Source organism: Meles meles, chromosome 7 (assembly GCF_922984935.1).
Source record: "Meles meles chromosome 7, mMelMel3.1 paternal haplotype, whole genome shotgun sequence".
Lineage (NCBI taxonomy): Eukaryota > Metazoa > Chordata > Mammalia > Carnivora > Mustelidae > Meles > Meles meles.
Window position 1 is genome coordinate 47,360,729 of NC_060072.1, and position 12,558 is coordinate 47,373,286.

The following is a 12,558-nucleotide window of genomic DNA, read 5'->3' on the forward strand; positions in this document are numbered from 1 at the left end:
ATTTTTAAGTGGTCCTAGACAGATAGTTCCTTAGGCATCAGCAAAAGTAAATGCAAATCAACTCCCCTTGGGAAAAATGTCCTTCCACCTAGTCTTCAAAAATTCCCAAATAGTTCTAAGAAACATAAAATGGTAACTTAACACACACACAAGGAAACAAGATACCATAAGGGAAAATGAGCAGAAACAAAAGACATTAGAATGACCTAGAGCAACTTCCAGCTGTTTGATTTATCACACATTAAACATAAGAACGTATAAAATAATTAAAGAAATAGAGCATATGATGGAATATAGATCTAAAGGAAGGAATAAATGATAATATGTGAATAATAATGGGTAAATATGTGGGTAAAGAAGATAGACTCCAAGATTAACAAATACAATCTAATGAAGAGAAATACAGCAAATACACCTAGCCAATTAATTGGTCAATATGCATGTTGTTCAAGTTCATAACGAGGAGTGGTATACTGAATCACATTCTCTAGCTACAGTGGAATTACATGAGAAAACAGCAACAGAAAGACAACTAGAAAAATCTCCTAGGTTTAAAAGATTATAAACACTTAAGATTAAAGAACATCACAATAAACCCTAAGTAAAATAATTAAAGACAGATGAACAAATATAAAATGATGAATACAAAAAATAAAATGAAAATAACTAAAGCTAAAAATTCCTAATAAAATTGACAAATCTCCAGCAAGATTGACAAATAAGGAGAAAAGGGACACAGACAACAACCATAAAAATGAAAAAAGTGCTAGAGGAAAAAAAAATTCTTTACCCTGATAAAGCATATATATAAAAAAGACACTGTATTTACTAGTGACAACATAAAGCTTTTAGGACAAGTAACAAGAAAACGATTTCTAATATTAACACTTCTATTTGACAATGTATGAGAAGTATTAGATCAAAAAAGAAATTCAAGTTATAAAAATTATAAAAGAGGTATCAAAACTGTAATTTCCAGATATGTTTATTCATATGAAAACCCCAAAGTACCTATAGGTAAATTGTAAGATTAAAAAAATTTAGCAATATTGACACAATCATCAATTTAAAATGTTGACTGTATGTCAATATAATAGTAACACCTATAAAATATAATTTTAAAAATGCCATTTACCAAAAAATCCCAAAACTGTATGCATAAATCTGGGTCTATTATTAAAAATATAACAAAACTTTACTGAGAGGAAATACAGAAGACCTGAATATATGACTTCAGGAGAGGAAGACTATCATAAACATATGTTACAATTCTTTCCCAAATAAAAATGAAGTCAATAAAATTACATTTATAAACTCAGTATTTTTAATATATATTGTAAATTTGTCATTGAAACAAAAGGCCAAGAAAGTTAAGACACTCAGGAAGACTATAACACAACAGTATAGCAATTGAAACTCAGTACTGGTGCAGGTGTAGGCAAACACATCAAAGTAAAAGAATAGAGATTTTAAAAACAGACCCATGAATATAAAGTAACTTGATTTATAATACAGTAGTCCCATTAATTAGCTGAGGAAGGAAAAAAAAAATCACTACATGATCCTAATATAACACCTATATGCCAAGGAATGGAAATTGGACTCCTAACACTGTATATCAATTTCAGATAAATTTAAATAAGAAAAATAAAATAAATCTTTCAAAAGACATAGACTATTTTCGCTTACTTGATTTCAATAGCTCAGAAATGTTTCACACAACCTCCATAAATTCTTTAAAAAATTAAAACTTTGGCACCAAATGTCAGATCAATATGAACACTGGTGAGAACTCAAAATTAGTAAAAACACTCCTAAAAATATTCCTGAAAGACCTTTTGTGAATTTAATTTTCCTGAATTTTGAGAATATAACTTGATTGGAAAAAACTTTCCTAACTTCATAAAGCTCCCTCCTTCTGTTGTTTTCATGTAATATTTTAAAAATACAGTGACTTGTTTTCTAGGACTTTCTGGCTCTGTTCTCCTCTATCCTTTTTATCTGGAGATTCTCTTTCCTGTCTCTGTTGCCTCTCTCCTGCTCAACTTTAGCCCACAGGTCCTCTCTGAAGATCTAATGCAGTGGGCAAAATTTCTCCCAGTTTCAAATTGGATAATTACACTTAATCACTTTCAAACTGGTTGTTCACCACCTTTGAAGTACTTGAGGTGTCTATTCTCAAGCTAGGCATCCCAATGCTTCTTTCTACCTTCTTACGCACTAAAAGTGATATATATAGGTTTTCTGGTTAGTTTTCATCTGTTTATATTTGGGGATTCATGGAGATACCTCATGAACAAGTTTTATTACAAATGTTTTCATGGGTCTGGGTTTTGCTACCTAGTTGTTTTATTTTTATGTGGAAATTCAGAAAGATCTAAAAAACTAAGCTGCCACCATTGATCCAATCATCTCAGAATCTAAGCCAGGCCTAAGACTACATTTTAAAAAATAACTTTGTTTACTTCTATATTTTTTTCTGGTTCACAGAAATATCAGCACTAATGGTTTAACTTTCTGTTTAACGATGAACATATTCCATATTTATGACTGAGGCAAACTACTTAAATGAAAACATTCTTCTGAAAGAGAACACAACATATCATGTGTAAAACCTATGGCCCAAAAGGAATAATACCACACTGAATACAGGAATGTATTAAAATATCTGGTATTTTAAATCTTACGGAAACATAGCAGGATCTGTCGGTTACCATGCTAGCTACCACTGTAAGTGACTTAGAACTAATTATTGAACAGAGCTGTTAGTTACCTCTTGTGGCCTAGGGGCACTGTGAAAAAGTTACAAGACACTAAGAGTACCACATACCATGTATCTTGGTTAAACTTGCTTTTTGGAAAAAAATCATCTCATTTGATGATTTCAGAAGATGAGGAAAAGAAGTATCAGAAAATGTAATGCAATCAAAGAATAAAACTGTTAGTGTCCTGTAATAATGAGCCAACTAATGAAGAGTACCTTGGGAATTCACTGAATTTTATGTTCTTGGTTGGCCAGAGGAAGAAAAAAAAGGCACCAAAAGTAACAAATAAATGTCAATTTTTAAGAAAATATTTAGGTCATGGAGTCAAAATATTGTTGATAATGTGACTGTGACATAAGCAGAAGCATCACATTCAAAAGTGTAATTGTAAGAGCAACCTCATTGTGTAACTGCAAGTGAACAGTCATCCACTTTCAGTTTTTTTCTGTCTTCTTGCTTCATCTCTAGCTATGGACAATAGGTTATAGCCATTTGTTCGCAAGAGTTGCAAGAGAAAAGAAGAGTAAGCTGTGAGCCAGTTCACTGGTCTCAAACATATTTTTGAACTAATTCCTTCCTCAGTTAACTCTTCACCCTAACCCAACATCAAACAGCTACAATAATGAAAGCCTCCATCTTTTTGCTCTGGGCACCAGACCCACTCTGACAAATCTTAAATTACTAAGTACCCATTTTCTAAAAATTCTTGTTCATTTTATTAAGTATTTTTATTTTATGTATCATTAACATACTTGAACCTATTACAGATTCTAAGATGCTTTCATGTTGGTGCTGTTTTCAATCATACTAGACAGTAACCATCTAATAATGGCTACAACTATGACTCCAATATACCACAGTGTAAGATGTATCCTGACAGCAGAAAGACATAAATTTTCAATGAAGTGTAACTTAGAATAAAAGAAATGAACATTTCATTCTTTATTTACATTACATTTTTACTATAGTACAAAATATAAAAATATAATTAGTATATATTACTGTGTAACTGTCTTGAAAACCAAATGGAAACACACCTACTGATGCATTTGTATGTGTTAAAATAACTAGGCAACTTGTTTTTTAAATGCTTTATATTACGCAAAAATATTATGCAAAAATACTTGGGTTAATAGTCAGGTACTGAGTTGTTTGGCAATATCTGGGAATTTGTTCTGGGTGGGCTAGAAATTCATTATTTTTCTTCCTATATGAAAAAACAAAATATACAGTACTACTTTCCCCAAAATCACCACACAACACACAAAGAAAAGATGCACCTGTATATAGTGAAACACACACACATAACAAAATATAAAAATAAAAAGAATGAAACACAAAATTCAAGCTAGTGGTTACTTCTGGGAAGGAAGCAGGGGAAGAAGGATGGTACATGGAAACTTCCCCATTAAGTACAACATGCAATTGCAGAAAAATGTCTATTTGTTAAAAACAAAGACAACAAATTACATTTGCCCCTGTACAGTCACTAGAAAATATCTGAAAAGATACACAAACTAAAGAGTTAATGTAAACTTTCACATTCTATTTCCATTATTTTTCAAAGCTTTTGCAATGCACCTCTGTAAATTCTGTGATTAAAAAAACTAATAAAAAGGAAATAAAGTTATTTAACGGCAGGGGTAGGGAGGAGGAAATGGCAATACAATCACTGTCACAGTCATGTGACATGTTATATTCCACAAAGTTAAATCAGCGACTGGGATGCATTAGGTCCACACAGATAACACTGAACTATCCAACATGACATAATCAATGACCTCATATTATAAAAAGTTCCATTTGGAATTAATATCTAAAAATCTTGGAAATATTAGTAATATGTTACCCAGCATACACTACAATTTCTTTCACTTATTTCCTTGTTTCAATTTTATCGAAACAATGTGCATTAAACACCTGTTATTTACCCAAAATCATGGTAGGTATTAATAGGCAGTATCAAAATTTAAAAAAAAAAAAAAAAAAAAGTGGCTCCCGTTTTCAAGAAGCTTATAACATACAGTAACACTGCAATGACAGAAAAGTTCTACATCTGCACTGTCTGACATGGTAGCCATTATCAGCATGCAGTTGTTAAGCATCTGAAATGTGGCTAATGCAACTGATAAAAAATAAATTTTTAAATTTTAATTTAAATGAATTTAAATTTAAATATCCACTATGGCTAGTGCATACAGTATTAGACAGCACGGGTCAGGAAGACAAGGACAAATAAACAGAACTACAATCTATTAAAAAGTCAGCACTAAACTAGAAGTATTACAAAGGCAATTACAAAGGCAAGGAAAAGGAGCGCTGAGCTCGTCAAAAAAGGGTTTCTGGAAGTATTAACACCTAATTCTTGAATCATGTAAACAAAGGTAAAGCATTACATGAAGAGGAACTAAAACGAATAAAGGCTTAAAACTGTAAAAGTGTATGGGAGGTAGATTAAAATCAGCTTTATATTCCTAATTGAAAAAAATTCATTAGTAGGGAGTAAGAGGAGAGACTGGAATGGTGAGAGCACGCTGGGGTCAAAATGTGGAAACACTGTATAATGTTTAGGAGCTTGGTTTTCTTATATGAGAGAGGGAAAGCCACTGATGAGTTAAATTAGTAATTAACATAATTAACATGGCTAGATTTGTACATACTTATAACTGAAGTAAATTAGTATAAATTAAAGGAAGATAAGAAAATACTAGCAAAAAACATTCAATGGAAAAAGCTTAACAATCCTTCCAAAAAAGAATGAGCTATGACTCATTTAAATAATTAAATTCTCATCTGACCTAATATAGCAGTCTAAGCAAATAAAACTCAACTACTCTATACAAACTCCAAAAACTTAACTGGGCCTAAATTTACAGAAAGAAATGCAACAAAATAATTACCAGTATGAAAATCAATACTTCAACCAACACCCATGTGAAAGTCGTAGGTTTTAGCACAAAGGTGATGGAATGCATATTCTTAAACTAAGTTCCTAAGGCTTCAATCAGGTCTATAAAGAAATGAGAATTAGAGAAATATTATTCTTCTTGTTAAACTCTGGAATATTAATGTATAATTATCAGGCCCCTTAAATATCACTATACAGCATCAAGTACCCTTCAAAAACAGAAGTCCTCAAGGATAAATTGAGGGCAAACATCAGTACAAAGAAATCCTACTTTACCCATGAAAAACAACAAAATTCCTCAAAATGGAATTTTTAAAAATCCAAATCCTTCCATCTCAGCATATACAAACTTTCAGTGTTACCTATAAAAATACAAGTGATTTATTTAATATTCCTTTGAATTTCCTGTATGCTTTTAATATATGCATCATGATCAGATGGGAAATTATATTTCTATACATGTACTTTGCAGATGCTTCAAAAATAAAACAATTTTACAGTGGAAATTTAAATAATTGTTTCCAAGGGTATTTCAACATGCATTAAGTGTCACTAAGTAACAATAAAAGAAAAAAGGGGAAACTATTTGCAGCCAGAAAAACACTAATCAAGAATTTTTTCAGGTAAGTTAAGGAACCTGGATTAGTTATAAATAATGTAACTTGAACAACAGATTATTTTTTGAGTAGAATGAGCAGGAATTAGGAAATCTCTTCATGTGTAAAACATAATTTCATTTTATTCCTTTCTTAAATGTAAATTTTGGAATTCTGTATTAAAATGATTCTATGAAGTAAATTAACACTGTGTAATCATACAAAAAGTTCTATACTTACACTTTACAAACTTGATTATGAGCACCAAAAAGCTATATAGCCTAGAATCACAATATTCTTAAAATAATTTAGCAAAACCTATCAAAAGATGCAACAGCCCAAGTAGTATGACCAATTAAAACCTTATGAATCAAGGTAGTTGGAAGTGGTTGTGAGGAAGGAGCTACAGCAAGTATGAAAATTAGCAAAGGCCATGTTAGTCAAGTCTATGAGAACTCTGAGTAGAAAAGGTTACAGGGAGAACTGATTCTACATTGCCACAGCTATGGCTTATTAAAATCCTAACATTCTGGCAAGAAACTTCAGACAAGAAGTTAAGTGAAAGGAAGGATAATTTGACACTATTTTTATTAGGCACAGAGCTCAATCTTACAATCAAAGGCTCTTTGCTATTAACACCATGAAGACCCATTCACAACTTTTTCCACTATCTACCTTTCCAATTTGAGGGGAAAAAAAAATTAACTGGCCTAAAATAAATAATTAACCGATAAATGGTTAGTGAATCAAAGCTGTTACCACACGAGTTGCCTTCAACAGTCTAGAGGGAATGAAACTGGTAGGTGAAAGGGTCTGAGGGACACTTGAGTATGTATCAGTGCAGAAAGCCTAAAGCTTATTCATACTTGAGCGGTGAACTATTCTCTATTATGAATTGTTGCATAATTTCGTAATAAATTATCAAATTTTAAAAAGGAGATTTTCTTTGAAAATATTAAATTGAAAAAATGTTTTTTAAATCACTAATTCATACCACTATCTTTCACCTTCTTTTAAAACCTAAGAAAGAAAAAGGAGTATTATACTTCAACCATCCTTTCAGCATCCTTAAATGCTACATAGGGAATGGATATTATTAACCAACTTAATAAACGACAAAACAAGAATCCGGCATTGTAAGGATAGCAAGCTAATGAGAAATTTAATAGAATTTGGGTCTCTGAGCATCCCGGGATTTGCATTTCTATTTCTTCTATGCGCTAACCAGTTTTATCTACATTTCTGTGATGCTCTATTACTCTGCATATAGCCTAAGAGTTCAGGTTTAGTCTTCCAGGAATAATACATATGAAAGTAATCAGCACTTTATTTTACAGAATACTATCTCGAAACCTAGCTATGGAGTTATAAATTGTGTATCAGATAATCTAAGTTTTGACATATACATGAAGCACCAGAAAAATGTTTTGATATTACAAGAATATACATTTATCATTTGTTTTGAAAAATGTCCCCACCTATTTCAACTGTCAAAGTCAACACATGTATTTTAAATTATAAACCAAATTTTTCAAACTGAAGTGCATCTAATCTGCTGGTGTCAATTAAATGTAATACATTAAACAGTTCAATGCAGCTATATGAACAACAGAGAAAAAAGAAAAAAAAAACTGATCTTACCTGGTAGTTTCTTTTCTCAGATAATGTATGTCCATCAGTCCTCACCATAGAGTCGTGTCCTTTCCTCACAGTACTGGAGGCAATCAAATAGAACTGTCACTCAAGGGTCGTGTCACAGGAAGGACCGCCCACCAGTTCTCCCTCTAGAGTGGAATTATCCAAAAGCCGTCAAAATTACTAACATGTAAATACATGAACAGTAGCAAAAATATCCAGTATGATACACAGAAATCAAAAACTACTTTTTTAAAAATAATATAACTCATCTTCCTCTTAACCACCTAGGGAGGGCTAGAGTGGGCAGATACTTTGAGAATTTATTAAATATAAAGAACTCTTCCCTCCCACTTCTACTCGCCCATTAGAACTGTCCACCAGACCTCACACACAAGGAAGACACATAAAAAGTGGACAAAAAAATTCAGCCCTCAGCTAACATACTTTTTCTTTTAAATATTCTCCTCTTAGTCTCAGAAATAACCAATTAATTCAGATTCAGTCATGTAATTTCCAATCATTCTCCTCCAAGTACTTGTTTAATATAGCTGTTATTCTTTCAGTTTATGAGGTTTATTCCTATGCTGCAAGACTAGAATACATCATATATTCCCAGGATGATTAGTAGATATGAACTTAATTCAATTTTCTATTAAACTGAATTATAATATCACTTTATTTTATGTTATATATATTTTATAAAAATATAATTTTCTATTAAAATTTACTCCAAGGAAGAGGAGCAACACATATCAACTTTCTGGATGCCTTTGTCCTTCAATCCACCAATTCTGTACATGCTCTAATAGAATTTATTTTTTCACATTAAAGCAGAAAAATAATGGAGCTCATTTCTTAACCTGGACAGATAAATAATTCCAAAATGATGAAGCACTGTACACCTCAGTTCCCAAAATAAATAAACAAACCACTGAAGTAGAGGTGATAGTCCCTAGAGATGCTAGTTCAAAAATATAGATTTAAAATGAAAGATCAAAAATTCAAAAGTGATATCTACAAAGAATTTGTAAATATATCTTCTCAAGACCAATGTCCCTCATCTAAGTTTTAGTAGAATGTTTACCCTAGGGAAGTAGTAAGTATACCTATTAAAATAATGTTAATAATAGTTGCTAACCACCAGAAAGCATATTCAAATTTAGAGCAATTATTTAACATCATATGAAATTTACTTTGGGAGAAGATAATAAAAACCTCTAATTTAAATTCATACTAAGTATGAATCAACTGGATTAAAACCAACGCACGCGCGCACACACACACACACACACACACACACACACAAAGACGGATTACCTCTAAAAAGCAATCTAATAAGAGAAAATGTTTTCGAGGAAAATAAATCACTGAAAATTAGTATGATTACATTTAAGTTTTAAAAAGAGTCCACATAATGAAAGCCTATATTGAAAACTGATATTCCATCTCTGGTTTTATATTTGATCACAAGCACAAAGTTAGTGGGTGCTATATTTTTACTTAATTTTAACCATATTAAACAGTTGGGTTTTTTTTAAAGATTTTATTTACTTATTTGATAGACAAGTAGGCAGAGAGGCAGGCAGAGAGGAGGAAGCAAGCTCCCCCCTGAGCGGAGAGCCCAATGCAGGGCTCAATCCCAGGACCCTGGGATCATGACCTGAGCTGAAGGTAGAGGCTTTACCCCACTAAGCCACCCAGGAGCCCCTAATTTTAACTATCTTACATTGTATGTTTGGCTGAAATACTTTAATATGCCTGGCTCAAGGCCAAAAATGCTAATTGTTCATTACCAATTTATATGTACTACTGATATTAAGTATGTCTCCTCAAAAATAACAGAGAAAGACTTTTTAAACCATAAGTATATTTACTGCCATAAATGTAAACTTTATTATCTCTCAAGGAATTAGGTTATTCATAAAATAAAATTATCAAGTGAATTGATGTCCAAGAATAGTTAAGTGACATACATTCAACTCCAACTTAAATTTTCATGACTGTTATAAAATGAGAGCAAAACTATTTTATTATGCATCCCATAAAAAACATTAACCCCTTTTTAATGTTAGTGCTTTATAAAAGTAGTAATTTAAAGCACTACTTGCCTTAACTATTAATCTAATCATGGCAACTCTGAATTCAGTGGATAATAATGTAAAGCTTCAGTTTTTTCTTACAGGGTAAAAATGTTTCCCTTGTTAAATTAGTTATGTTTATATTAAAGTACATGCATACCTTCACATTATGCATTTCATCAAAAGATGTTAGAAATCTAGTATCACACAAGACAATTTGAATATAATTTGTTAGCATAACCTAACTATATAGGTTATAAAAAGACAACTAGCACTTTATATGCTAAATAAGACTTTAATTAAAAATAAAAGTTATTATCTAATCTGTAAACTTACCAGCTAAAGTATAATTTTGGAACACGATGAATTTTAGCGCAAAGGAAAAACCTGTTTTTGTTCATTTCTTTTGTTTCTCCCTCTTGGGATAACTTCAAGAATTTCATGGCTTTGGGTTTTAGTCAACAGCCACTAAATGCTCTAAGGACTGTATGAATCAATATTCTATATTGCAATAACTAAGACTCATCATCTCCTTTTGATAAAGGGAAAAAGGAAAGGAGGCACTCTATTTTCTTTTAGGTAACCATAAAGAGCTAACATTTGTCACCATTATCTTGTATTAAATAAAAATCTTCAGTAATAGATTGATACTGGGAAGGAAATTGATACTGGGAAGGAAATTGATACTGGGAATGAAAGAATGCATACTACATTAAAGAGAAGGTAACTATACATGTTAAGAGTATGTGAAAAGGAGCAAGTATGAGAAAACACGCCCTCTAACTGCCTACGCTCACTGAAGTTTATAAACTAGTTTTCCTACAAAGTCCTAAGTACTCAAAAGTAAGAAAAGACAAGCATTTATAAAACTACAATGAAATTTCCTATAAGGCAGGAGGCCTTCCAATATGGAAAAACAGAGACTATATTTATCCTCCTGCCTTAAATAACTAGAAAATTAAATAAAATATATAAAATAATGATTTTCAGACAACAGACATCATCTCAGGATGTGTCCTGAGACAGAACTAATGAAGCTCTACTGCTTGTGGAAGTATGCAGCTAAAACAGGGAGGGGGGAGGCAGAACCCAATCAAAGCCTAATGGTTTCAGTGAGTTAAAGGAAAAGAATCCAGATCTAGGGGAAACACCAAGACAGCTAGAATCTGCAGTGCAAATGAAGAGAAGGAAGCTGGAGAGAAAGAGTTTCAAAGATCTGAAAACGACCAGATTGCCCTCAAGGTTTTAGCTGAGTACTTATCTGCGTACACGTGTGAAAAAACTACTGAATCTGGAGAAAAAGCCTCTGAAAAGTAGTCAGACCAATCCTCAGAACTCAGGTTCCATCATCTGGAGTAGAGCAGCTTTAACACATGAAGTACTGAATAGAGTTCAGAAGCCAATAAATGCATGAACAATGAAACTGAGTAAGCTTTAGACTAAGGATGTTCTGGAGCAGCAGTAACAAAGAGAAAACAAGCCTCAAAAGGATAAAGCTACTTCACTTTTTTATTTTTTTTAAAGATTTTATTTATTTGAGATAGATTTATTTATTTTATTTATTTAAAGATTTTATTTATTTGAGATAAATAAATAAAATTTATTTATTGAGAGTGCACATGCCAGAGAGCAAGCAAGAGTGAGTGAGCACAAGTTGTGGGGGGTGGGGGGGAGGGGTAGAGGGAGAGGAAGAAGCGGACTCCTGCTGAGCAAGGATCCTGATGTGGAGCTCGATCCCACCACCCTGGGATCATGACCTGAGCTGAAGGCAGATGCTTAACTGACTGAGCCACCCAGGTGCCCCAGATGAAGCTACTTCTAGGTGCCATAACTGTAACCCAAAACAAAACCCAACAATATTAAAAACAATACAACACACTCCCACAATTAAGTATATAAAATTAAATGTCTGGCATCCAATAAGAAATTACCAGTCATGGGGCGCCTGGGTGGCTCAGTGGATTGAGCCGCTGCCTTCGGCTCAGGTCATGATCTCAGGGTTCTGGGATCGAGTCCCGTGTCGGGCTCTCTCCTCTGCGGGGAGCCTGCTTCCTCCTCTCTCTCTGCCTGCCTCTCTGCCTGCTTGTGATCTCTCTGTCTCTCAAATAAATAAATAAAATCTTTTTAAAAAAAAAAAAAAAAAAAAAAAGAAATTACCAGTCATGCAAAGAAACAGGAAATACACCGCAAACAAGGTGAATTATAATAAGCAGAAAGAGCAGCAATGATACAATGATACAGGTGACTTAGTAGACAAGAAGATTAAAACAGATACTATAAATATATCCCATACATTCAAGAAGATAAAGAAAACTATGAATATGGTAAGAGAAATGCAAGGTCATGGAAAAAGACCTAAGTTAGCAACACAGCAATTTATGCTGACAGAAAAGTTCTGTATCATGCTTGTGCTGGTGGTTGTAATAGAATTCTACATGTTTAAAAAAATACCACCAGAATGATAAAGACATACCAAAAAAGAGAGATCTTGCAAAAACTGGTGAAATCTAAGTTAGACTTATAGTCTAGTTATACTGTGTCAATTTCTGGGTTTCAATAATGCACTATAGTTA

General features: G+C 32.6%; 1 protein-coding gene across 6 annotated transcripts in view; it reads right to left on the reverse strand.

Moving 5' to 3' along the window:
* The window catches only part of CNOT2 (CCR4-NOT transcription complex subunit 2), a 123,545-nt gene that overhangs the window by 64,704 nt on the left and 46,283 nt on the right, over positions 1 to 12,558 (reverse strand). For 4 of the 6 annotated variants that reach the window (XM_046010873.1, XM_046010874.1, XM_046010877.1 and 1 more), the window contains exon 2: positions 7,911 to 8,053. In XM_046010873.1, the coding sequence (XP_045866829.1) occupies positions 7,911 to 7,958 (48 nt within the window). In that variant the 5' untranslated portion in view covers positions 7,959 to 8,053. The remainder of the gene's footprint in view (positions 1 to 7,910; positions 8,054 to 12,558) is intronic. The other 2 variants (XM_046010872.1, XM_046010871.1) reach the window with 1 other exon arrangement.